Source organism: Protopterus annectens, chromosome 3.part1 (genome assembly GCF_019279795.1).
Source record: "Protopterus annectens isolate FY-2018-M chromosome 3.part1, PAN1.0, whole genome shotgun sequence".
Lineage (NCBI taxonomy): Eukaryota > Metazoa > Chordata > Ceratodontiformes > Protopteridae > Protopterus > Protopterus annectens.
The window spans coordinates 1,495,466,526-1,495,492,696 of NC_056732.1; the positions used below are offsets into that span (position 1 = coordinate 1,495,466,526).

Sequence of the window (26,171 nt, forward strand, 5' to 3'; positions counted from 1 at the left end):
GGCGCTGGTGAGTTCGGCTCCGACATCGGCCTCGGAGCCATCACTGTCGGTGCCGAGGGGGGTTCTTAGCTTCTCGGAGCGGGGACCTCTGGCTCTGCCTGACAGGGGTGCATTCGAGGTCATGCGGAGTGTGTTAGAGCCTGGCTCTACTCCACAGTCGGCTCCGTCCGCCCCTCCCTCTATGGTGCCTCAGGCTAAGTCGACTCACTCCCTCATCCCGGACCGCAGAGAGCCAGCTCCTCAGGAACCCCCTGTGGGGATTTCATCCTCTTCCGAGGCCTCTCCTGATTTGGCAGAAGAGCCCCCTCGGAAGAGGAAGTGTAAGAGGAAACACATTGACTCACCTGAGTCCATCACGTCAGACACAGATTTGGATGATTCTGAGGGTTCCCCCCGTTCCCCTTCTGAAGATGTCTCATTTGCAGACATTCTGGAGATCCTGAAACAGAGGGAAATTGGCCAGCCCTCAACCCTTCGGAGGACGAATCTGTGTATCTTGAGGCGTTTGGCTCTCGTCCTTCCACCTCCTGGGTGTCCCCCCCCCCTTCGACCCCCTCATGCAGGTGGTTGCTAAGAAGGCATGGACGGCTCCTGATTCAGTGGACCCCACTCCCAGGAGACCCTCCAAGTTCATAACAGCTCCAGCAGACAAACAGTTTTTAACAAAAGGAGTTTCTGTGGATGCTATGGTGGTAGCTGCTGCCACTAAGAAGGAGCTAGCTGATCCTTCAGTACCTGTCCATCCACCTAACAAGGAATCTAGGTCCATGGATAGGTATGGGAAGCGGATGTTCTCATCAGCGACATTTACCATGCGTTCGCTGAACTACCTGTGCCTTTTTACTCGTCTTCAAAGGGACTTGATCAAGGAAGCGAGTGAAATGTTAAAGGACCCTACAGCTGCGGGTTTCCAAGATAAGATGAACACGCAGCTGGCTACCCTTAATTCCATAACCAACTCCTCCATGCGCCTTCTTTCTTACGCGGCTGATGGAGCGAGCAGAGCCGCAGGGACAGGTGTGGCCTTACGTAGGCATGCCTGGATGCGGCTATGCAATTTTGCGGACCCCTTCAAGACGTCTTTCACGAACTCCCCGTTTGATGGATCATCCCTCTTTGGTCCTCAAGTGAAAGAAACCTTGACTAGGTGCGAGACTGATGGCAAGACCCTTTCTGCCGTCGGAGTCCGTTTTTCTACTCCTTCCAGGCCTTACCCCAAAGGCCAGAAAGGTGGAAAGATGTGGTTCCGTAAACAATCTCAAGGGACTTCGCCTGACACACAGAGTCGTTTTCCCGCCAGAGGCAGAGGCGGGAATAACAATGGTAGACGTCGCCCTAGGGGCAGGGGGGGTCCGCAGAACCAGGGCAATCGGGAAGTCTTCCCTGACAAGCCCTTTCAGCATCCCTGAGGTGTTGCCCGACTGCCCATCTTCGGAGGCAGTCGGGGGAAGATTGTCACTGTACCCAGAAGCCTGGCTATCCCTGACTCAAGACAAATGGGTACAGTCCATCATTTCCGAAGGCTATTCTATCCCTTTCTTCGCTTTCCAAATCAGTCAAAAAAATCCCTTCCAGATGTTCCACCCGCTCAAAGGGATCTAGCAGTTTTGGAGATTTCAAAACTGCTTGCAAAAGAGCAATTCAGCCAGTTCCAGCAGACCAGCAAGGATCCGGAATCTACTCAAGGTTCTTTTAGTTCCAAAGAAAACAGGGGACTGGAGACCAATTTTGGATCTCAGTGTCTTGAACAAATCAGTCAAGAAAACAAGATTTCGGATGGTCACGCTGCAATCCATCCTTCCCTTTTGGGCAAAGGAAACTGGATGTGCTCTATAGACCTTCGGGATGCGTACTATCACATAAAGATGAACAGACGCTCCAGAAGATTCCTCCGCTTCAGGCTGGGAACCAGTCATTTTCAGTTCAGGGCCCTGCCCTTTGGTCTCACCACTGCCCCGGTGTTTACCAAATGCATGGCAGTGGTAGCTTCTCACCTGAGACGACAAGGATTCCAGGTGTTTCCATATTTGGACGACTGGCTCCTCACAGCTCCCACCAAGCATCTCCTTCTGATGGCCAGAGATTACACTTTTCGCGTTTGTCAAAAGCTGGGTATTTCAATAAATTGTGAAAAGTCTGTTTTGTCGCCTTGTCGTACTATTACCTACATAGGCGCAAATCTAGATACAATAAACATGTCTGCAAGACTAACACATCAGAGAATAACAGACATTCACAAATTGGTATCACTCCTTTTCAACAACAACAGAATCAAAGCCAGGTTAGTTCTAAAGGTGTTGGGAATTATGGCAGCGCCATACCTCTGCTTCCATTAGCCAGATACCACATGCGGATCCTTCAATGGATGCTCTTTACTCAATGGTCATACCAGGAACTTCCAATGTCTCACACCATTATGATCACGCAAGCGTGCAAAAGCATCTCATGTGGTGGATGTCTTCCCTCAGCTCTTGTCGGAAGACCCTTTGTTCCACCTCCTCCGGTTGCTACTCTGACAACGGATGCCTCCCTGATCGGGTGGGGGCATTATCAGGGCAGGACGGTCCAGGGCACATGGCAACCAAACGAATGCCACTTGCACATAAATGTTCTGGAGATGAGAGCAGTGCTTTTAGCGTTGCAAGCCCTTCAAGACTCTCTTCCCTTGGGAACGATTGCAATCCAGACAGACAATATGTCTGTAGTGTGGTACATCAACAAACAAGGCGGAACCAGATCATACCCCCTGTGTCGAGAAGCACTCAGACTGTGGCAATGGGCGATTTCTTCTCAGCGGTTTTTGATAGCAACGCACATCCCCGGGAAGTCCAATCAAATTGCGGACAAGTTGAGCAGAGCCATACTCATGCCTCACGAGTGGTCTCTGAAAGACTCTGTAGTGAGAGAAATTTTTCTCAAGTGGGGTCAGCCTTGCTGCGATCTTTTTGCTACTCCCCAAAACAGCAAGTGCAGAGAATATTTCACTCTATTCCCTTTACCAGGCCAACCCAGCAGAGACGCTCTAGTCCAAGTTTGGCCCGGGACTTCTGTATGCATTTCCTCCTTTCCCACTGATCTCTCAAGTAATACAGAAAGCTATCGCTCAGAAGGCCTCATTGATCCTCATTGCTCCTTACTGGCCTCGACAAGTGTGGTTCCCCTTTGTACATCGTTTTCTTTTGGAGCGACCGTGGAATCTGGACCTAGTTCCAGATCTTTTGATCCATCAGTCGGGTCAGTTTCATCGCTCCCTCCCTCTCTGAACCTCACTGCTTGGTTCCTCCAGTTCCAACCTTAGCCAGGCTTCCTCAATTATCTCACTCTGTTAGAGATATTTTGATAGCTTCCCATAAATCTTCCACTCGAAAGATTTATTTGAGTAAGTGGAAACGCTTCACATATTGGGCTCAAGGAAAGGACATAGATCCTTTCACTGCTTCCATCCAACTAGTCCTCGATTTTCTAGCTGAACTCTTCCATGCAGGTTCATCTCCTCTACACTTAAAGTTCAATTGGCAGCTATTTCTAACTTTCATGTGGGTATTTCTGAATCTGCCCTAATGTCCCACAAGCTCTGCAAAGCCTTTTTGAAAGGAGTTTTTCTTCTCAGACCTCCTATAAGAAATCCTCCTTCTCCTTGGGACCTAAATTTAGTTCTTGCTTCTTTGATTCTTGCGCCTTTCGAACCTGCAGTCTCCTGTTCTTTAAAATTATTATCATGGAAAACTCTTTTTCTGGTAGCTATTACATCAGCTAGAAGAGTTTCAGAGCTTCAAGCACTCAGCTGTCATCCTCCTTATCTTTTGTTTCATAAGGACAGAGTATCCTTACGAACTAACCCGTCCTTTTTGCCTAAAGTGGTCTCGACGTCAAATCTGAATCAAAGCATTGATCTACCGGTCTTTTTCCAGAATATTCCAATAGGTCTGAACAAAAATTACACTGCCTGGATGTTCACCGTCAATTGAGGTACTACTTGGATAGAACTAAACAGTTCAGAAAATCTGATCAGCTGTTTGTCTCCTATGCGGAGAGCAGAAAGGGACTTTCAGTTTCAAAGGTATCATTATCCAGATGGCTAACATCTTTGATTTCCCTTGTATATGAAATTAGACATCAAAAGCTGCCTGATAAACCTAAGGCTCATTCCACCAGAGCTTTGGCTACTTCTTTAGCCTTCCAAGACAGACTGCCTATCGACACCATTTGTGCAGCGGCTACTTGGGCTACTCCTCACACTTTCATTTCTCATTATAAGTTGGATTTAGCTTCTAGGCATAGAGCTAACTTTGGTTCCACTGTTCTCAGGAGTCTGTTCCGTTAGGCCACCCGGGACAAGGTGCTAGGGACGCGGTCCCATCCAGCAAGAATGAAGGCGAGATAGACAACTTAACATATAGAAGTTATGTTCTTACCATAACGTTCCATGTTAGTTGTCTTCTTCTCGCCTTCTTCTTTGCCCACCCTCCTTCCCACTGGCCTGGACAGACCTAGAGGAGTTCTGATTGTGACCTCTCTTTCTACCACCTCTTTCTTAGACATATGCTATTATGCATATTTCCTGGTTCAGGATATAGGTCACCCTTCTTTCTTCCTGTTGTTAGAGGTGGATTCTGTTTTACAGTTATTCTGTTACTATTATAAGCTGGGGTTAGCTTACAAACGAGATCTGAGGTAACTCTCGCCTAGCATTGTGGGATATAAGGGGAGCCTCGAGCCGGTGGAACCAACTCTCGAGCTTTTAGAGTGGCCGAGTCGGAGCCGAGGTCGGCTCCGAACCCATCCAGCAAGAAGAAGGCGAGAAGAAGACAACTAACATGGAACGTTATGGTAAGAACATAACTTCTATTTTTTGTTTAACAATACATATTTTATTTGTACTCAGCTTGCTATTACTGCTTTGTTAGTAACCCAGGCTGATCCTGAAATTGATCTTTCTTTGTCAGTGCTTTACTCCAGTAAACAAAAATAAATAAATAAATAACATTAAATAAATAAATAAATAATTAAATCACACATAATTTGGTTAAACATGGTATGAAATGTAAATATTTAGAAGTGTTTTGACAAAGTTGATTCATATTTGAAAATACCCATGAACATACTACACAGTATAATTCTCAAAAACTTGATAGATGACTGTCTAATTATCAGAGAAAATGTAATTCTTATTAAATAAAAATAATTTAACTATCTTTCAGAGGTTTAAGTTAGTATATTCAGAAAATGGAGGCTACACTCTCAGGACCAACATGACCCTAGTAACATTTAATATATAGCCTTATATACAAAGACACTTTGAAGAATATAGCTGCAGAAACTCTGAAGATGTCATAAACTCAATCAAGCTGAAACCACATGCAGACAACATTTCACACAGACCTTCCACATTAAATCACATACCCACAATCATCATAACATGAAGTAGAGCTTGTCCATAACAGCAAAATATCTAGAAACTCAATCAAGTCAGAGACACTGATCTAGCATCCTCAAAAACATCTTAGTTATTGGTGACTACATTATGCATAAAACAGATGCATACATTAATAGATTGTAAATGGAGATCATGACAGTATTATACCCATGCCTACATTCAGCCAACATTAATGCCACCTCTGCGAGGTTAAGGAAAAATACATTTAATTACACAGTCATTTTTCACTTTGCAGTGAGCAATCTAGAAAAGCCTTCTGTATTAGATATTCAACAGCATATATTGAGATTATCAGCTTGTCGTGGATGGCCCACTAAAACAGTAACAGTTTACCACATAAGACGACCCACATCAGATCTTGAAACTCACGTATATTACTGTGCACAAATACACACTCAATTTCTGAAATACACATACTTTTGGAGAGTTGTATTTTTAAAATACAAATGCTCACATTTAGTGGCATAAAATGCAATGGAAGTTTGACAACAATTTGTGGAAACATATATTGTGTTTGGTTTAACCAAGTAAGAGAGTCCCTATTTAATTTACTTACTTAATTCTGCAGCACACACCCTGCACTTTCTTTCTTCTTCTATCTTCTTCACTCCAAAGTAAACGATAACCCGATAATCCATAGAAATGAAAAAAAAAAAAATACAATGATGATCACAACTAATTTTGCCAAAAAAAGAATCGGATCCTAAACTAAACTGACTGATTCTCACTCTCTTCCCAGCTCATAAAGCCCGGGAAGAGAGCGACAACCAATCAGCAGCATTTAGGCTTTAGCAAAGCAGGCACGTCATGACTGACGTGCCTGCGGACGTCGCAGTCCGAGCCCCTTCCAAGTCTATGCGGTTTGGAACCGCTGCCGCATAGACTTCTGGGCATCACAATGATGCCTTATGTGCTCCTCCGGGCTGCAAAGAAAACAAAAAAAAAAAAAAGAAAAGAAGCTGTTTACAACCGCGCGGCCGGCGCGGGTAAGGTGCGCAATGCGCATGCGCATACTTTCGAGTCGCGGACTCGAAATTTAAAGTAAAAAAAGAGATTTCTTTTTTTTTTTTTTTTAATTTAATGATTAAATTAAAACATAGACAAGACCAAAAACAACTGAGGGGGCTGCAGTCCAGCAGTCCAATGCCACGAGCCGCCCCTGGGGCTGCTGCTGGAGTGGCAGGGGGTTACAGACTATCCATTCAAGTAAAATAAAGCTCATCCCTGTCCATATTCAAATGCAACTTAGATCTAAGGATGGGTAATAGAAAATGTACTCCAGGATTGCCCCTCATGCCACTAATAGATAGAGGCAGTTCCTAAATGCTGCATCCCTTACATGTGTCCCCTCAAATTATCTATGGTAGATCACAGTTATTCTCAGTAGGGCTAATGTACAATTATCAGTCATGGGATAGGTAAGACCAATCAGGAAATGTTAATTCAAGCACCGAAAGGGAAATTGGCTAAGCTTAAAAGGTCTTAAGTGAACTTATGTTGTGGTAGTAAATAGTTATAAAAAGTGCCCTTTTTAGATCACTAACTGCCCCTCTCACCCCCCCCCCAGTCTTCAACAGCTTCTGGTGCCTATGTACACTGGGCTTAGAGTGGCTCATTTTGAACCCATTATTTATTTCTAGTTTTCTTGAAAGGAAAAGGCAATTAAAAGAGTTTCAAACTTAATTTTTGTAGTAAATCTTTCAGCAGATGTTCAATTATTAATCCATCAAGTTTTGAAACTTTGAGTTTTTTTTTTTAGTAAAAATCCTGTCAGAGCTGTTAAAATGAAGCAGAACTAAAAACAGTGCTGTCAACTGCTCACCATCTTGGCCACACCCCTAGCACATATTTTCTTGGTAGGGGTGCACCTCTAATCTCTAAATATTCTACCAACAATGTTGTACTATCATGGAGAAAAGGGATAAATGTATTTCCTTTTCACTTCAAGTTCATGTAACTTGAAAGGTAGTATGTGTAGAAGCTCAATTAGGGTGTTGTGGGAGGGCGGAGGGCACCCCCCAAAAAAAATGTATTTGTAACTCTGTTCTTTTTGTAATTTTATGCAACAGTCAAACAGTATGGCAGGATAATGTGGTCAGGAGGTAATACAGCAGTAAGTTTAGTTTCAATAATATACAGTAGACGCATATTACCCTATCTAAACATTTCTGAAATGCATCTCCCTAAAATATGGAGAGAATTCAGAAGTGAAAATATTAATTAAAATTAAATATTAAAATTTACTGAGAACCTTAATTGCACTTTTTTATTCGGTGATGTAAATTGGCTCTTGCTCATTAAGATATTGTTTATGCAGTGTTCTCTTTCTGTGCTGACTGTGGTAAGGTTTAGTGCACTTATGTTTGGAAACGTCTGTCTGTATTTTTTATTTTACTTCATGCAAAAATTGCAAAAAAACAATTGGCGTCCTTTTGTTGATTGTGTCTTACTTTACATATGCAGACCGTGAGCTATTATTACTTTCCCATGGAAAAGGTGCAACTTTCTGCATTCAAACATCCTCTGGAACTCTGTCCGCATTCCAGGAGCAAGTTATAGAAATGACAGCATATAATAATATGTGGGGTGAATACAGTGATCACCTGATTTGTAAGGTATGTATATATACTGCTTTTAAACCACTTTCAATTATACTGTAGAAAACATCTATATTGCATTTTTCTGAGTGGCTATTCATTTAATTTATTTGTTAACTGTGTCAGTAATCAAATAAAAGTTATATGTAAAATGTATACAGAATCAGCATACCATGGATAAAGCTTAAGAGCACAATAACATTTTAATTTGTAATCTTATGCAAAGTGAGAAACAATCTACACTATATTAACTAACAATTTAAATTACTTTCCTGATCTTTTAAACTAACAGGAGGCTAAAACTAATAAATGGATTACTACTTGCTCTGTGCAAGGCAAACCAAAAAATTGCTTCGGCTAAATAGATAACTCTGCACAATATTGGTGCAGAAATCCTTGGCAAAACTTACCAGAGTGAAGTTTGTCCTCTACTAAGGACAAACATTTCCACATTAACCCACCTATAATGGACAGTTAGGTAGTTATTGCTAAGCCATTGTCAACCTCAGATTCCATACCTTTGTTGACCAATAAGGTGAACATTTCTGAAATGCTACTCTCAAAAATAAAGAGAAATATAATGTAAAGGACCTTCCTGGGTTGCAGCCCAGTTATGGGTACGTGACTTGTGTAGTTCAGAATTAATCAACATCAGAATTATGCAGGTGTGAGCCTGGGTAAAGGCGTTAATTCGCACAGCTTTTTTTACTATGCACCTGTGCCTTGCAATAGTGGAAAGCTGTACAATGTGAACCAGAACTGCTTCTCACTGTACAGATAGCCAGTGCATATTAAGTAGCTCTGTATGTGAATGTAATTATATATTTGTGTGTGTGTGTGCGTGCATGCGTGTGTGCGTGCGTATGCGTACGTGCGTGCGTGTGTGTGTGCGTGCGTGCACGCGCACGTGCGGAATGGGATGATCAGTACCTATGTGTGTCTTCCACTTAGTATTGTTACTATAGCACAAATGATAGGTGCTCTGCTGTCTATTTTGGTTCATAGAAATATAAATTCTCCAGGTAATAAGATGTTTCCCTTTAGAGAATTTAGATGACAATAACTCAGTACATAGCACTGCAGTGGAAATCAGATCACTGGTGCAGAGCAATTTGTGCTGCAGTGGTTTTGAATCCTGGCCCATGTCTATCAGCTACTGTGGTGTTAGGGAACAGAATAAAGTGGATGACAATTGTAAAACCCATTTCTAAGCTTACATTAGGTATGTCTAGCTAATTTCCATTTTGCTTTACTGCGACTAATTGTATTTCATTTAGTTGAGGCATGAATAATCATACCAAGACAGCTAATGTAAAATGTAATCATGCTACCATATAATCATAATAAAAGCATTCTCCTGCTGTCATTCCATCACCCCAAGGTATTTGGTATGGGTCTATATTATATCATCGAACGCTTAAAAAAGCGAACGCTAATTGATCGACCTAATTTAAACGAAAGCTTACAATCTCAAACTGTCAGATCAGCGATTTTTTTTCCCAGGGAAAAAAATCGCTGATCCAAAACACATACACACAACACAAGCACACCAAACAAACAGAGATCCACACACATACACCTAAAATCTGATACCTAACCCTACACTAAACTATGCACACACCACTAACTACCCACTTACCTTAACCCAAACCCTAACCCTAAGGTCCGTCACTATCGCACACTCACCTCACCCACTCCCTAACCCTAACTCACTTAAATCTGCCCTAACCCTCATGTCCACTCAATCGCACACACATCTAACCCGAGCCCTAACCCTAACTCACCTAAATCACCCTAACACTCACATCCACAGAATCGCACACTTACCTGAATCCGACCGGTAACTTTACACCATAACACTGAAAATACCGAAGCAACAGAAACGGACAACCGAATTCTTTCCCTAGGAAAAAATTTGAGTTTCTGCTGCTTCGATATTTTGCAGTTTCGGGAAAATAAGTTTGATCAATCAGCGTTCGCTTTTTTAAGCGTTCGAGGATATAATATAGACCCTTTGGTACAGGCACAAGACTCAAAATTGTAAAGTTATGATGCCGCTTTAATTCCAAGCAAACCTGCAATGTCCTCAGAGTGGTTACCTTCACAGCTTCTTCTTCTTGTTAATTGACCTGAATGGTTATATGCATCATGACTATCCAGCAGTCTTAAGGATGCAAGCACATTTACATGTACATATATATTTATATAAATTGGAAAGCTTCTGTCATGGTATCACCCCCCCCCCCCAGTAGAACAGAGAGAAAAGCTCACTCTAAATGCTTCTGTGCGATCATGCATTGTCTGATGCACATACTTAACATTCTTGAATACAATGCAGTGACTTCAGGAAAGGATTTTAAACTTTGTAAACATTTTACACAGCATTTTTTTTGATGAAGTCATGCAATATGTAGATAAAATGAATCACTTACTGACCTGCCCACAAATGTAGTTGCACTCTGTCATTCTGGCAAACAAGCCTCACAGACTTGACTAGTCATTCACACTGGCATATAACCTGTGAAAGAAAGAGGGTCAGACAACAAGCTAAAAGATTCAGAGGCTTTTCTAATGTCTCCAGATAGATCTGTCTGCAAAGGATTTGGCACAGTGAAATTAGGCTTTGAGGCACTCTGGGTAGTCTTATGACATATCTCAGATTCAGAACTTCCACCTCTATCACAGGTAGCTGGTTGTGATAGTACATTTGAGGGAATTTACATACTTCAGTAAACTAAAGAGCTCACCTTCCTTGGTTGAAACATCTGAGTATGGCTTTCTGATATGCAACTTTCTGGGTGAGAATCCTCAGGAGTGGCCTCAATATGTCCCCAGTTGCATCTTACAATGACAGCATCACCTGTTTGTACCATGTGGTACTATGGTTCATCCACTTTTGTATTGTAATGCCAGCTGTTCCCATTCTCTTTCCTTCTCTAGCTTTTGTCACTCTGGTTGGCCTGGTTGAATAGCAGGTATAACTTGAGTGGTATTTCACTTGTCAAAGAAGTGTTTGTGAGCATATTTTCTTTTGGTCTCAGTTTGGATTCTAGCATAGGTGTAGTAGTCTTGATTTATCTACCAAGCATCAGCTGTGTAGGGAATACACTGTTTGGAGTAATGTGGCAAGAAATAAGAGCTTTGTGAGGATCAAGATGGTAAATAATCTTTTTGGCAATTTATATAGCTATCTTGGCAGCTCCATTTAGTAAATCTATCAGTGGTTATAGTCAGTAGTGAAGACTTGACATAGTATGTATTAAACCATAAACCTCACCAAATTGCTGGAACTCAGTTTATGAAATGTGTACCATTATCTATAACTAATTCAGCTGACACACCATATCTGGCAAAAATTGTCTTGTACCTGCCAATAATTTTTTGAATAGTTAGTGGGAAGAGTAGAATTTATTTATATCAAGAGTAATAGTTCACTGTTACAGTGTACATTTTTCTTTCAAATTCACATATATCTGCAGCTGTTTTCTTACAAGGACCTTGTGATAACAGAGTTGGTAGAAATTATTATGTCCACCTAATGGTTCATGTATTATGCAGAACTAGCATGGTGACACAAGCTTTTCATTGTCCATGTTGATATTAGTCCACTATACTGACTTTCTTGCAATTTCATCACACCAGCACAGGCTATGATGTCTGTCATTCATGTATTTGTTTAACCACTTTGGCATATTGTGAAGAAGTTGCAACAATTTTGCCTTGATACAGTTGCAAACCATTGTGGTCATTCATATGTGCTCTGATAGTACAGCATTTATATGTCAGATATTTTGTCTGTACCCAGAGGTTTGGTTCAATGGTTCATAGATAGTACTAGGCTAACTGCCCTTGTTTGGCCATCCATTTGTCAACATGTATAATGACCATATGTATCTCATTTTCCTGTTTGGTGGCGTTAGTCTTTTCAGCATTTTAGTTGGCAATGGTTGATTTGCTGTAATATCCTACAGAGCTTTAGCAATGACTCCTTCAGTATCAGATTGTGATCAATCTGATACAGGATTTCTTGATAACATGTCACCACAATTAATTGCTTTTCAGGTACACAGACTGCACTGGCATTATTAAAATGTCTCAGTCTCATAAACAACTTCTGGTATGTCAGTACATTGTCCAAATCATAAAAATTCATTTGTGGTACCAGGGATTTTTGATCAGTCTGGAGATGAAAACTCTGTAGTCTCAGTGAATATCATTCAGAATTTTTCACATGCCCACACACACATGTAAGGCATTCCTTTTTGTTTGTATCTTTCTTCTACATCAATTAATATTCTGGAGCAATGGGTGGTAAGTCTTATGGCGCATGTGTTCATCTGGAATAAAACAATACCTAGAACGATCTGGACATGAAAGGTATGAAGTATCCTATCTTACTTATTTTTCCTTTCTGGAAAGAAGACAGGGAGATGGATAACTTTGCTTAAGACAAACTCAGATACAACTTTGAGCATAAATGAAGGATTAGTTCTCAAGGAAACCCTATCTTTATGGAACATGAGGTAAGACTGACTCACTATAAAATCATGTAGCTCAGATACTCTTCTTGCAGAGGTCAGAGCGATTAGTAACACTGTTTTCCATATTAAGAACCTCAAGTCAGCCTGATGAGCTGATTCAGATAGGGGAAAAGATTTTTTTAACACAAAGTTAAAATCACAAGGAGGAACCACCTGTTTTCCAGTAGGCATCATATGCAACACTCCTTTTAAAAAGATGTTTACTTGAGATTACATTGAAAGCGGGGATCCATATGCAGACAGGTTAAAATGGCTTGCAAATGAACCTTCATTGAAGAGTAAGACAGACCAGAGGTTAGTAACCTTCACAAATAATGTGAAACCTAAGAAACACTAGCCTTGAATGAGTTCTGGTTCTTTTCTGGGCACCAAACAGAAAACCTTTTCTGTTTACTAATGTATGCTTTTTTAGTAGCATGTTTTGTTGCCTCCTTTAACACCTGCTGCATGTCCTCAGAAAATGTGCCTAAAAAGTATTACAATTCTATCATCCAGGCAGTCAGTTGTAGTTTTTTTCAGGTCAGACTATAAAACACGCCTGCTTTTGTGTGAGTAGATCTGGTCCACGGGGAAGCTTGTGGTAACTGCTCCTGACCATTGTCAAAAGAAGTCAGAACCACTGATGCCTGGGCCAGAAGGGCATCATCACAATGATCTTTCAGGATTCATTCTAAGAATGACCCTGGATATTAGTGGAAAGGGTGGAGAAACATTCAGGTATATTCCTGTTCATGGAAAAGAAAAAGCATATATCAAAAAAAAAGTAAGGTGGAAATTTTTATCCTGGAGGAAACTTATCTGCCCAGCACTGGAAAAGCATTAGCCAACCATCAATCCTCAAAAGACCAGAAGAGCACTCTTCTGGGGTAGAAAACCGAAGGGCTTGTTGCCTAAACCTGACTTTCTAGTCAGCTCAGTTCAAAGCTGACCAAAGGTTTGGACATGTGGAAGGTGCCCTGAAAGCTTTGAAAGCTTGCCAACGGTTGTATCCAAGCTCAAGCAGCAGTGATCATTCAAACTTCTGCTGCCATAAGTTTACTTACACAACTGTACTTTCTTGAGGATTGAACTGTTTAATTTTTGGTTATTTTGGGATTTTTTTTGTGTGAAAATCAATTAAACAAAATGGATTGTTTTCCATATACAGCAGATTTAACATTGAACAGTTATAATACCATAGACTTTCCTTTTACTGACTATGTTGCTCTTTTATTTGAAAAAAAACTTACAGCACTTTATCTTACTAAAGGAAAAGGTATTAAATAACTACATGGTTCTGTATCAGAAACAGACATATGGAAATTAGAAAATGATTTATTGTAGAAACTGCCTTACTAAGCCTTCCTGCTAGGAATCTTGAACTTTATGGTGGATTATGTATATAAAAATGTTTATGAAGTAGAGTGAGCTGTACTGCAACAGGAAAAAAGAGCATGCATACATACATAGAAATCTTATAAGTAGTCTTTATACTCATCAGATTATTTTGGAATTGATACATTTGAGAGACTGCTATATCTTTTAAATAAGGACAGAATTGATGAATTCATTTATACACAAAGATAAGTTATAAAAAGAAATTTAAACAAAATTTCACTTATCTGTAGTAAATTTGCTAAGAAAGAAAATCACTTGATGCATATTATAAAGACAGAAAATGGAATCTGAAATTGACTCATAATATTATGAAAACTATAGGAATATTTATTGAGGAATATGTACAACTCATACCCTGTCTCTAAACTGAAACTGTCAGTAAATACGCTATTAGAGGGAGAATATGAGATGTTACATAAAGATATTATATTTGACAATTTAAGTTGTACTTTAGCACAGGTACCAAAAGATTCTTCACCAGCTCCTGATGGTATTCTGTATTCTTTCTATAAAGATATGGATTTCACAAAAGGAAAGTTTTTTAACCATTAAATGCATGGTTGCATGAAGGTTCTCTGGAAGATGACATTTATGAAGGCATTATTAGGATTATATATAAGAAGGATGAGAGAAAGAGAGAGAGGAATGATCTTCTAGATCTGCTTCAGTAGATTGAACATATTACAAGTTCGAACCAAGTATGGCCGAGACCAAATGCTCGAACTTGTAATAGTTCGAACACTGAAGTAAAAAAAGAAAAAAAAACAAAACAAAAAAAAAAACAAAATTAAACTGCTGTACCCCGCACGACCCCCCTTACTTAAATATACCAACTCCGAGATCGCACTATATTGTGGAAATGGGAAAACTTACCATTCCATTCGGACTTTTAAATGTTTGAGGTTATAGTCTCAACATCATCTTCAAACATTTAAAAATTCGATCTACTGAAAGGGACCAATATATATATATATATATATATATATATATATATATATATATATATATGTTTGTAAAACATTACAAATAACAAGTTATATAGAGTATGGATGGGAAACCACAAATTCACCCCTTGTTTAGCACCCATGTCCCTTGTGGATAGAGGCAACAAGTAAATGTCCCAGTATATTCTTGTTTTGTTCACCCCAGGGTTATTTTTATGTAAAATTTAGGTGCTAAAACCTAGCATGGGAATGTAAGGCTAGGCTTCATATAATTATTACAGATCAATAGCCAGGTAAGTATCTATGAACTTATAACCCTATGACTGACTCATTAAACTGCAGTATTGTTGACCTGTGATAATAGGAAAGTGTATAATAGTATTGTTTGTGATGTACTGTGGGATGTGTTATGTAGAGTTATAATGATAGTCCTAAACTAAGAAATTTGATATATATATATATATATACAAATTCTTGCATAGAATCATTAGAAAATAGCTAGTTTGAGAAAACATCCTGGTAAAAAAAGGAATAAAATAAGGGTGTCACTTAAGCAGACTCTTTTTTGGAATCATTATCTTTGCCTTTGGAGGAATATACAGCTAAATATAATGAACCATGAATAGAAATTGTGCCTGGTGTATTTATACCTTTATGTCTCTAATATATGAATGATTTCAGTTTAATACTCATGTCAAATAATTGATTATTGGTCATCTTTAGAGTTATAGAGTATCAATTTAATTCTGTAGGATTATTTTTTAATTTCCAAAAATGTTATAGATATGGTGAAGTTCCTGAACATTTGAAAATCCCTTTTATTCAAGGTAAAATAAAAATCTTAGGAATTACCTTTGGAAATAGATTAGAGTATCTGAAACAATGGAACAATATTATTAAGGTAGTACTTTATAAAATGGTTAGTTTTTAAAATTATTTTTTCATAAGAAAATATATATTTTACATTCAATGACTCTTGGAAAACTGGGTTACTTCAGTAGCAAATTTCCATTTCCTAATGTGAACAAAAAAATGGTGCTAGCAGTGTTTTATGAACTTGTGTGGGAAGTCAATTAAATCCCTTGAAAAGAAATATTTATTTATACTGTAAAAAAGGTAGACTGGGACTGAGTAATCCTATAGTATATCTTATTCTTTACATTTAGATATAAAAAATAAAGAACATGATCTGATTGTAAACATTTTGTGGGAATATATAAGCACTTTTGGAACATTTGCTTCATTGTAAGAGGAGAATGATACAAACGTATAGGCTTGATTTAGAAAGGTTGCCATGAGGCATACACCTGGTAAGCATTTCTGACTCTCATCCCTGTTATGTTGTTGCAGCACAAAGATGTACAGCAGCCAGGCAGGCTGTTCCTGTGTTGCTGTGCTAAATGCTGATGAGGTATTCAGAGGTAGAGTTATATGCTAATTAATTATGTGGTCTCCTCTGAAACTGCATGTGCTAAGCCATTTATGCAGCTGAGGGATTCAGAGAATCACCTGGCTCCAGAAGTTAACATCGCTGCTCCTGGCTACTTGTACTAATCAACATGACCAAAAACTTTCATCAATCCTGGTACAGATAAGTGCCAGAGAATTTAGCAGACAGGTAGTGTGTGTGTGTGTGTGTGTGTGTGTGTGTGTGTGTGTGTGTGTGTGTGTGTGTGTGTGTGTGTGTGTGTGTGTGTGTGTGTGTGTGTGTGTACGCATCATGCATGTGTGTGTGTGCCCTTGTTTTACTGTGTGTATGTGGGTGAGAGAGTGAAGGAGGATGTACCTGTGTCAACAAGATGCATGAACTGACAGTGTTAACTATCATATGAAAATGCTGCTGTTTTGCACTCATGGTAGTTAATGGCAATTTAGTGACTTGCAGATTAGCAGATAAAGAACTCTAATGTGTCCCTGAATCATAAATTCCTGCACTGTGTGAACAGCCCCTTTTTACCACCGCTCTTACAGCAAGCAATGGGGCTGTTTCTGAATCCATGAGTATGTGTGGCAAGAATATGAAGAAAAAAGAAGAAGCTGGAAACTAATAAAAATGGGTGATTTGCCTAGAATATTATGGTATGAATCTGTAATGGATAAATATTTTTGTGACATACCATAGGAAAAGTTCAAGAACTGTGTACATGTAAAATACAACAAAGGTGTAATAGGTTTAGGACAGAACTAGAAATACAAGATTTTCTTTGGAGATTGATGTTAGACAAATTACAGATAAAAGGACAAATGAAATATGTGTAAGGTTAAGTTTCAAAGATTATGTGCTGTCTCTCAGACTGAAGCAAAAATGGAACATGCATTCATCCACTATCCAAGAGAACAAATGCATTGGGAAATGGTGTTTACATCATAAAAATGAAATCACTTAGGCCCAGTAGTATTAGGATGTTTATGTATGACCATCTTACTAATTTCTAAAAAGAAGAAAGAGATAGACCATAGACTGGGAGCATTACTCTAGCTCCAACACCCTAGCCCAAAGGTTCCTAGAATTTATAAACTCAAATGCTATGGAACAACTTGTTACCACTCCCACAAGAGGGGAAAACATACTGGACCTGATCATCACCAACATGGGGACTCTATGCTCCAGATCAGAAGTGTATCCCTCACTGGTAAGATCAGACCATAAACTAATCTCACTGGATATTCACATCCCGACCCCACCCCATGCCCAGAAAACCACAGTGAAAAACTTCTCTAAAGCAAATTTCACACTCCTCAAAACCAAGGTGGAATCCTTCAAAGCCCCCGGGCCTGTGGAAAATACGGCCCAGACCACAAAATCCTTTATAAACGCATTCTATGAACACCTTCAGGAATGCATGGATCATGCAATCCCAAATAAAACCAAGACCCAATCCTCCAAAGGCAGACGTCCTGTCTGGTGGACCCCAGCCATAAACAAACTATACAATAGAAGGAGGAAGCTACTACATGACAGAGCAAAATCCCAAAAAGGGAAGGCATCTCTGATCAGTATTAGCAAAAAACTACGGGCACTCATAAAATCGTCTAAGGCCAGCTTTGAGAGAAAAATTGCACAGGACACTAAGGATAATCACAAGGCTTTCTTTAGTTATGTTAGGAACCTGGGTGGGAATTCCCAGATATGCTCAAAATTAGTCCAAAATGACAAAAAATACACCGAACCCACAGACATTGCCAACAACCTAGCTGACAGGTTCAGCGCAAACTCCCCACCAAAAGGGCTAATATCTATCCCAGCAGAGTGCTGCCCCCCTGACATCTCAGATGCTCAGGTAAGAGCTGCCCTCTCCAAAGCAAGAAACACAGCATCAGTGGGACCAGACGGTGTCCCGGGCTGCGTCCTACATGAACTCCAAGAAGAGCTAAACCCAAACCTAAAACTACTGTTCAATCTCAGCCTTACTACAGGATATGTACCCAAAGAGTGGCGTACAGCAACAATGGTCCCTCTCCACAAAGGTGGTGCCTCAACGGATCCTGGAAACTATCGCCCCATAAGTCTCACTAGCTTGGTCTGCAAAGCTATGGAAAGGATCATCATGGACCTTATAAATAAAGATATTGGGGACCTACAGACACTGGATCCTACCCAGTTCGGCTTTGTTAAGGGCAGATCCTGCCTCTTAAACCTGGTCGATTTCTTTGAAACAGTCACCAAGGCCATTGACAAGGGGAAGGTGGTCCACACAGACTACCTGGACCTCGCAAAAGCCTTCGATACAATACCCCACTCGGGCATTATAGATAAACTCACCAGCTTAAATATAAACCCCTATGTCACTAGATGGGTTGCAAACTGGCTCAAGGACAGAACCCACATGGTTAGAATAGCTGGAGCCATGTCAGACTCCAAACCAGTTACAAGTGGCGTCCCACAAGGCTCAGTCTTGGGACCTCTCTTGTTCGGTATATATTTCTCGGAGGTACAGGCCAACATGGAAGGACTGTGGCTGACCAAGTTCGCAGATGACTGCAAACTGGGCGCCATAATAGACTCTCCAGCTGACAAAAGCATCCTCCAAAAGGGCCTTATAGAAACAGACAACTGGTGCCAGAGCCATGGCCTCAAGCTAAACACCAAAAAGTGTATAGTCATCCCCTTTGGCAAAAACAAAGTGCCCACAAATTACCACATAGGTGGTAATCCATTAAGTACAGAAGAAGTAATTAGGGACCTGGGGACCCAAGTTGATAGCAATCTCTCATTTGACAACCACGTGGCCAAAGTGGTATGAAAAACATTTTATATAGCCCACCTAATCATGAAGGGATTCACATCTAGATCAGGGGAGGTCATTGTGCCTCTTTACTCATCCCTCATCAGGCCCATAATTGAGTACAATGCCCCTTTTGGGATGTACCTTACCAGACACCTGCAGCAACTGGAAAGACCCCAAAAGTACCTCACCAAGAGGATCAAGGGGCTCGAACAGATGCCGTATGCTGCCCGGTTAAAGAAACTCCAGCTCTACTCAGTGGCATACCGCCTGCTCAGAGGCGATCTGTGCCTGACGTATAAAGCCATGTCCAACCCGGAATTAATGGACATGCTGCACCTCAGAAAATCCAAATCCCATTGAGCTACGTGCTCGAGAGACTTAAACCTCAGCACTGAAATAAATAGGACATGCTGGAGGGACAGATTCATAACCCAGAGGCTCCCTTCACTCTGGAATAAAATCCCAGTCCAGGTTAGGCAGAGTCCCTCATTGACTCTCTTCAAAAGGAATCTTGATGAGTGGATGGGAGATCGTAGGTTTACCCCGGGTATCACTTCTGTGTCACTGTTAGACAGAGGCACAGTATACTAACATTGAAAAAGGGCATAGCAAAATTAATTTAAAATGGGTGGCGAAAGCCATACACACTCTGGCTAGGCTTATAAATGCCCTAGGGCAGATAGCCTAGTGTGAACCTATGAACCTATAGATACCAAATGTAAAATTAATCCTGATGGTGGAATCCATGTATAAACAGACTGTACAATAAAATAAAAATAATCATTGCACACAGTGTTAATGGTGACTCTCATGATGTCAAAAATGCTCTTGCTACATTTAACAAGCAATTCTGAGCCCTGATTAAATCAACCAAAACCTAGATATGAGGTAAAAATAGCCACCCAGGCAAAATATAACCGCAAAGCCTTATTTAACTATGTTAGAAACCACAGAACAAATGCCCAGCACTGCACAGAGCTAACAGTAAATGATATGACATACTTAGACCTTGTGGCCATAGCCAGTCTATTAGCAGCTAAATTTAGTTCTAATTTCACCACCCATTTTCTCGTACATTCCCAGATCTCATACTCACATCTGTCCCACCCCTTCAAATCTCCCAGGAACAAGTCCTCAATGCACTTTTCAAGGCCAAGAACACTGATCCTATTGAGCCAGATAACATACCAGGCTTCCTACTGGTTGGTCTGAAACAGGACCTGTTAAACATCTTACAGAGGCTATTCAGTATCTGCCTTCAAGCAAGCTTTGTGCCAGATGAATGGAGGACAACAGTCATCTCCCTGCACAAACGTGGGGTGTTAACAGAGCTTGAAAATTATAGACCCACAAATCGGACCAGCCTCATCTGTAAGGCTATGAAGAAAATTGTTATGGAAATGATAAATAAGGACATAGGTATTTATTGATTGATTGATTGATTGATTGTGATTGATTTATTAATTTATCTTTGTTTACCTGGAAAGTCTGACTGGGTAATATTCATTTTCAGCAGAGGCCCAGGAAGAAAATTTCCATTTATTTACATTGCATTATACTAAGTTCCAGTCAAATACAGAATAGTTATATTTCCATTTACATTTATACACAAACAGTAGTTACATTTCATTTACATTTTGTACACAAACAATAGTTACATTTATACATATACATTTTAATATTTTACAAAGGTGGAAGTTAATAAAGAGAATGCACATGTACAACTTAGTGGATTGTACAGGCAGCAATTATATATAAAACTTGTTTTGTCATTTCAGTAAAAGGCTGAGAATATTATGTTTAAGGAGAGTATTTGAATAGTATTGTACAGTAAAAAAGTTTTAACTCTGTGATTGTGATAACCATGTACAGGACCAGGATTGGTTTAAAAAGTTGTTTAAGCAGAGGTTTAATACTGAGTTTGTCGGAGAGTTTTATTTGCATGGGGATACTATTCCAGAGCTTAGCAACACATTGGGAGTAGAGCGAGTCTCCTGCAACATTATTTCACTTATTTGTCAGAAATAAGAATGTGTTACTAGAACGGTGGTCCCTTGCACAGCAGGGTAGTAATAAGTTTTGTAGTGCAGGGCAATTTCTTGAATGAGTTTGTGTGCTGTAGACAGTTATGAATATGTTAGACAGTTGTGCAGTTCAAGCCTGTTTAATTGCTTTAAGCTAAGACAATGTGGGTCCTAAGAGGTAGACTGTTGGCAAATTTAGCTATTTTATTGTAGCAGAAGGCAAGTTTCTTTCTTTGAGTATTGCTTATGTTGGTTAGGATACGAGCAGCATATAAGAGAGTCGGCAGTAAGAAGGTGGTGACTAGAGTTTTTTTTGCAGTATCTGTAAGGAATCCATTGATCCTGTAAAAGGAACCTAGTTTCTGGTTTGTAGACTTAATGGTGTGCAGTAGTTGGTGGTCATATTTGAAATTGTCATCTATTATAATGCCTAGAAGTTTACTGTGAGATGCAGTTTCAATGACAGTATTATTTGCTGACTTTATAGTAGAAGATTACTTTTGATTTTGGCATTTTTTTCAGGTGAAAAGCATCAACTTAGTTTTCTTTGGATTGAGTAGGAGGTTTAATTTTTTGAGCCAGGTTTCTACAGAGGCGAAAGATTTGGGGGTAATTTCTTGGAGCTTATTTGTTGTAGAGGCCGCACATATTAATGTTGAGTCATTTGCATACTGAACTAAACTAGCATGGTAAGTAGAGGTGTTGAAGTCATTAATAGGTTCATAGATTCATAGGTTGGTACTAGGCTATCAGACCTAAGGCCTATGCAAGCCTAGCCATAACAATTCCCTGGAAATTTTTTCCCACAATATTTACTTCTCTGGGCCCCTGTCTAGCAGGGCGACTGACATGATCCCCGGGGTGAATTTCCTATCTCCCATCCAATCATCAAGGTTCCTTTTGAAGAGGGCCAATGAGGTGCTCTTAAATATATTACATAGTAGAGGACCCAGGATAGAGCCCTGAGGGACACCTGTAGTAAATGGTTGAAAGTATGAGTAGGTTTGTTGCCATTTAATGGCTTGTTGCCTTCCAGATAGGTAACTAGGAAACCAGAAGGAGAACTGTGAAAGTCCTGTTGAGGAGAATCGAATGAGCAGTTGCTGGTGCGAGACAGTATCAAATGCCTTTGACAAGTCTAAGAACATGGTGGACACAAGCAGTCATATCTATATCAGTTTATTATATTCGTAAGATGTAGTAGAGCATTAGTTGTGCTGTGCTTGGGCCTAAAACCATGTTGTGTTTCTGAGACCAGGTTATCTGAGATTAGGTATTGCATCAGCTGCATATGAATGCATTTCTCTAATATTTTGTAGAGGGAGGAGAGAATCGCTATCAGTCTGTAGTTATTAAACACTGTAGATGTGCTGCCTTTGTGCAGTGGTATGAAGTCAATTTTTTTCTACAGTGATAGGACGTATCTTTCTGCTGTGGACCTATTAATTAGTATGGACACACGGAAGACCATGACATCTGCACCCATTTTAATAGTCTGATGGGTAGTTGTTCTACAGCTAGAGAAGTAGTTTTCAGTTTAAGGAACAACTTCCTTACAAGTAAGGTAGATACTGGACTAAAATTGAAGAGCTGTGGGTGGTTTTGATTGAACAGGGGTAGAGTAAGGTGGGCAGACGTGTGTAAGAGAGATAATATTGACTGCATAAAGTAGGAGTTAAACTGTGTGGGGATAGAGTCTGTCATATTGTCTGTTTTTAGAGAGGAACTAGTGGTCTTGCCAGGGTGGAGTAGTTTATTTACTGATGACCAAAATGTTTTGGGTTGTTTATATGTTTGTTTTGTAGGTTGGTATAGTATGTTTGTTTATCCTGTTTGACATGGAGATTTGCAAGGTTTCTAAGATTACTAAATTGCTGGTGGGCATGTTGAGTTCTATTTTTATACCAAACTTCCAGGCTTTATCCGTTTTTATTATGATTTTTTTTGTTTCCTTTGTCAGCCATGGTGTGGGGTTGGACTTTACTCTTTTATTACGTACTGGTGCTAGATTATTTAAGGTCTGTAAGAATACATTATTAACGTATTCTACAGCAGTATCTAGCATCATTATTTTAAGTACATTCCAGTTATATTTTTTAGTATTTCATTAAAAATATCTTTGCTGAAATTGGTTATATTTCGTATTTGATTATAGATAATATATTTATCTAGGTTATGGTGAGTTACAATAGCATATGTCGGTATGCAGTCACTTATGCTATCTGAGAGGCAGCCTACTTTTGTCACTTTGTCTGGTTTGTTTGTAAGAATCCAATCTAATGTTGAGTGTCGCCCTGAAGTTTTATTGATTCTAGTAGCTGTGATTATTATTTGTCTGAAGTTGTATAAGTTTATGAATTCAGTGGGGGTAGTGGAGTTTATGAGTTGCCAGTCTATATTAAAGTCTCCATGTATTAGTTTCATGGGTAACTTGTTGAGATATCCAATACAGGATGCTTTTAGCAGTATCAACATCACTCCCCTGGTGCTATATAAATTGTTGTTAAACATACAGTTTTCCTATTGTTGATTTTAGAAGTGTCATTAATAGTTCAACATTGTTAAATTTGGGTATTTCCTGTGGAAGTAAGGTGATGGTTAGGGAATTTTTATAGATGATTGCTACACCACCTGCACTCTTGTTTTGTCTGTCATGCCTGAGTATACCTTTATTTCTTTTTTAACCAGGTTTCAGTAGCTATGATTACATCAGGAGTGTATGTGGCAAGGTAGGCATGTATGTCATGGATTTTATTGCACATACTTCTTAGGTTCATATTTAGTAAGGTGAGTTTGGATTCTGTTTTTTTTTTTTGCTGAGATGTATTAGTTGACTAGTTTATTTTGAGTTTGGAAGTGATGGTTTTATGAGCAGTGGAACCACGGTTGGGGTGGATATCTCTGCTAATTTTTTTAATGGATATTTTTCAGAGGGAAGAGTGTGGCCAGTTATATTTTGGTCTTGGTTTGATATTTGATCGCAAATTTGGATACTTAGTTTTAAGATTTTTATAGAAAAATAAATCAGACGTGGCTTGTTTGTAGAGATAAAGTGTTATGGAAAAAGACAGGCTGCGTAGACATTGATATTCTTTGTGAGGATTGGTTGAAGTCCTAAGTATTTGAAGGAGGTGGATTTGATAACTGGTGATAAAGGCTAGTAGAGTGAGGAGAAATAGTAAAATAATCTGACTTAGGGGCGTCTTATTTAACTTGCGTTTTATCTTTGTTGTAAATTAGGATACAAAATATTAGGAGGCAGTGGGTCAGTTGTAGTGATGTGATTTGACAGTTATAGGAGGAAAGGATTAAGACAATGTAGGTAATCTACAAACTCTTGACATAAGCCAATTTGGTTAAGTCAAGGGCAGATGCTGCCCATTTAACCTAATCAACTTTTTGAAAAGGTTACTGAAGCACTAGCTGAGGAAAAATTGGTACACACTGCACATCTGTACCTCACAAAGGAGTTTGATACTAACTAAATGCCAAAAAGTGTAACATAGTCTTCTTTGACAAGCATGACATGCCCTGTAACTATGTCATTGATAACACACCCCTGAAAATCGATCTGGTAGATAGGGACATTGGAACTTAAGCAGAGAATAAAATGTCTATCAATTACCATGTATCCACTATTGCAAGAAAGTACTTTTTCATTTTATAACTAATTTGTAAGGAAAAGTAGCAACAGCACCAGAACTCCCCAAGGGAGAAGCCAGGCTAAAAAACTTTACCAAAGCTTACTATACCCTCCTAAGGGATGGTATAACTGACTTCCAAGCCCCAGTTTCCACAGATGGCATTGACGGCTCTACTAAGGTATTACACTGATGCCCTGTATAAACATCTACAGAAATGTATAGACACAGCTGTGTCTTATAGGATTAAAACAAGATCCTCAAGAAAAAACAAACTAGCCTGGTAGACGTCTAACATCAGTAGATTATACAACATGCTTAAAAGAGACACGTTTTAATTAACAAGTTAGCACTTTCATTATTGGACCTCCTCTTAATCCTATTTTAACTTGTTCAATAACCCTAAAGTTAAAGGAATGGTTTGGATTTGCTATAACATGTTTCACTAAGGCATTTGTCTCCTTAGCTTTATTTATACCATAAAGATGTTCGTATATTCGCTCCCGTAACCTATGTTTGGTCTTCCCTATATAGAAACTCGAACATTTCTGACATTTTGCTAAATAAACTACTGTTTTAGTATTACAGTCAAACTTATTAGATGTGGTAAATTTCCTATCCCTAACTGTATAGTCCCATCCAATATCAATAAATTTACAATAATGCCTTAGCGAAACATGTTATAGCAAATCCAAACCATTCCTTTAACTTTAGGGTTATTGAACAAGTTAAAATAAGATTAAGATGAGGTCCAATAGGCTTACTGTTAAAGAGACAAGAATTATGGTGGCAGATAGCTTTAAATGCCTATTGTCATCCAGGTCTGAATGATTGCTGCTCTATACCCTGTCTACTCAAACTAAAAAGTTTAATTAGATAGATTATTTTGATGTATATTTTATAATTTTTATTATTGCATTAGTAGATTGATGTGTATTATATTATACATTCTTAAAAAGTGCTTTGTGTTGTTATTATTTTTGAATACTGTTGCTTAATTCTTGTCATGTGACAATTTGTGATCATGTGATTTTAATGTATAAATGGAGGTGTTTTTGAAGAAAATATGGCTGAAGAAGTTCATAAATTGTGTTTAAATGAAAACGCTAGTTTGTGGAATAAAACATGTCTCTTTTAAGCATGTCTTTTTGTTTTTACATTTTCTAGAAGTCAGTTAATTTACTTAGTTTGTTATCAGTAGATTATACAATAAGTGAAAGAAGCTACTGTCTAAAAATACAAAAGTGAGAACCCACAACTGGAAGAGCACCTTCCCCGGCCTAAACACGCCCATAAAACAACTCGTAAAATCCTCAAAGAGCAAATATGAGAAAAGTTTAGCAACAGTAGCCAAGGATAACCATAAGGCTTTCTTCAGCTA

At 39.2% G+C, this 26,171-nt stretch overlaps 1 protein-coding gene across 1 annotated transcript in view; it reads left to right on the plus strand.

Annotated features, from left to right (window-relative positions):
• DLEC1 (DLEC1 cilia and flagella associated protein) overlaps window positions 1-26,171 on the plus strand; it is a 2,498,134-nt gene that overhangs the window by 1,542,458 nt on the left and 929,505 nt on the right. The window contains exon 26 of the mRNA XM_044067561.1: window positions 7,901-8,052. Coding sequence (XP_043923496.1) covers window positions 7,901-8,052 — 152 coding nt within the window. The remainder of the gene's footprint in view (window positions 1-7,900; window positions 8,053-26,171) is intronic.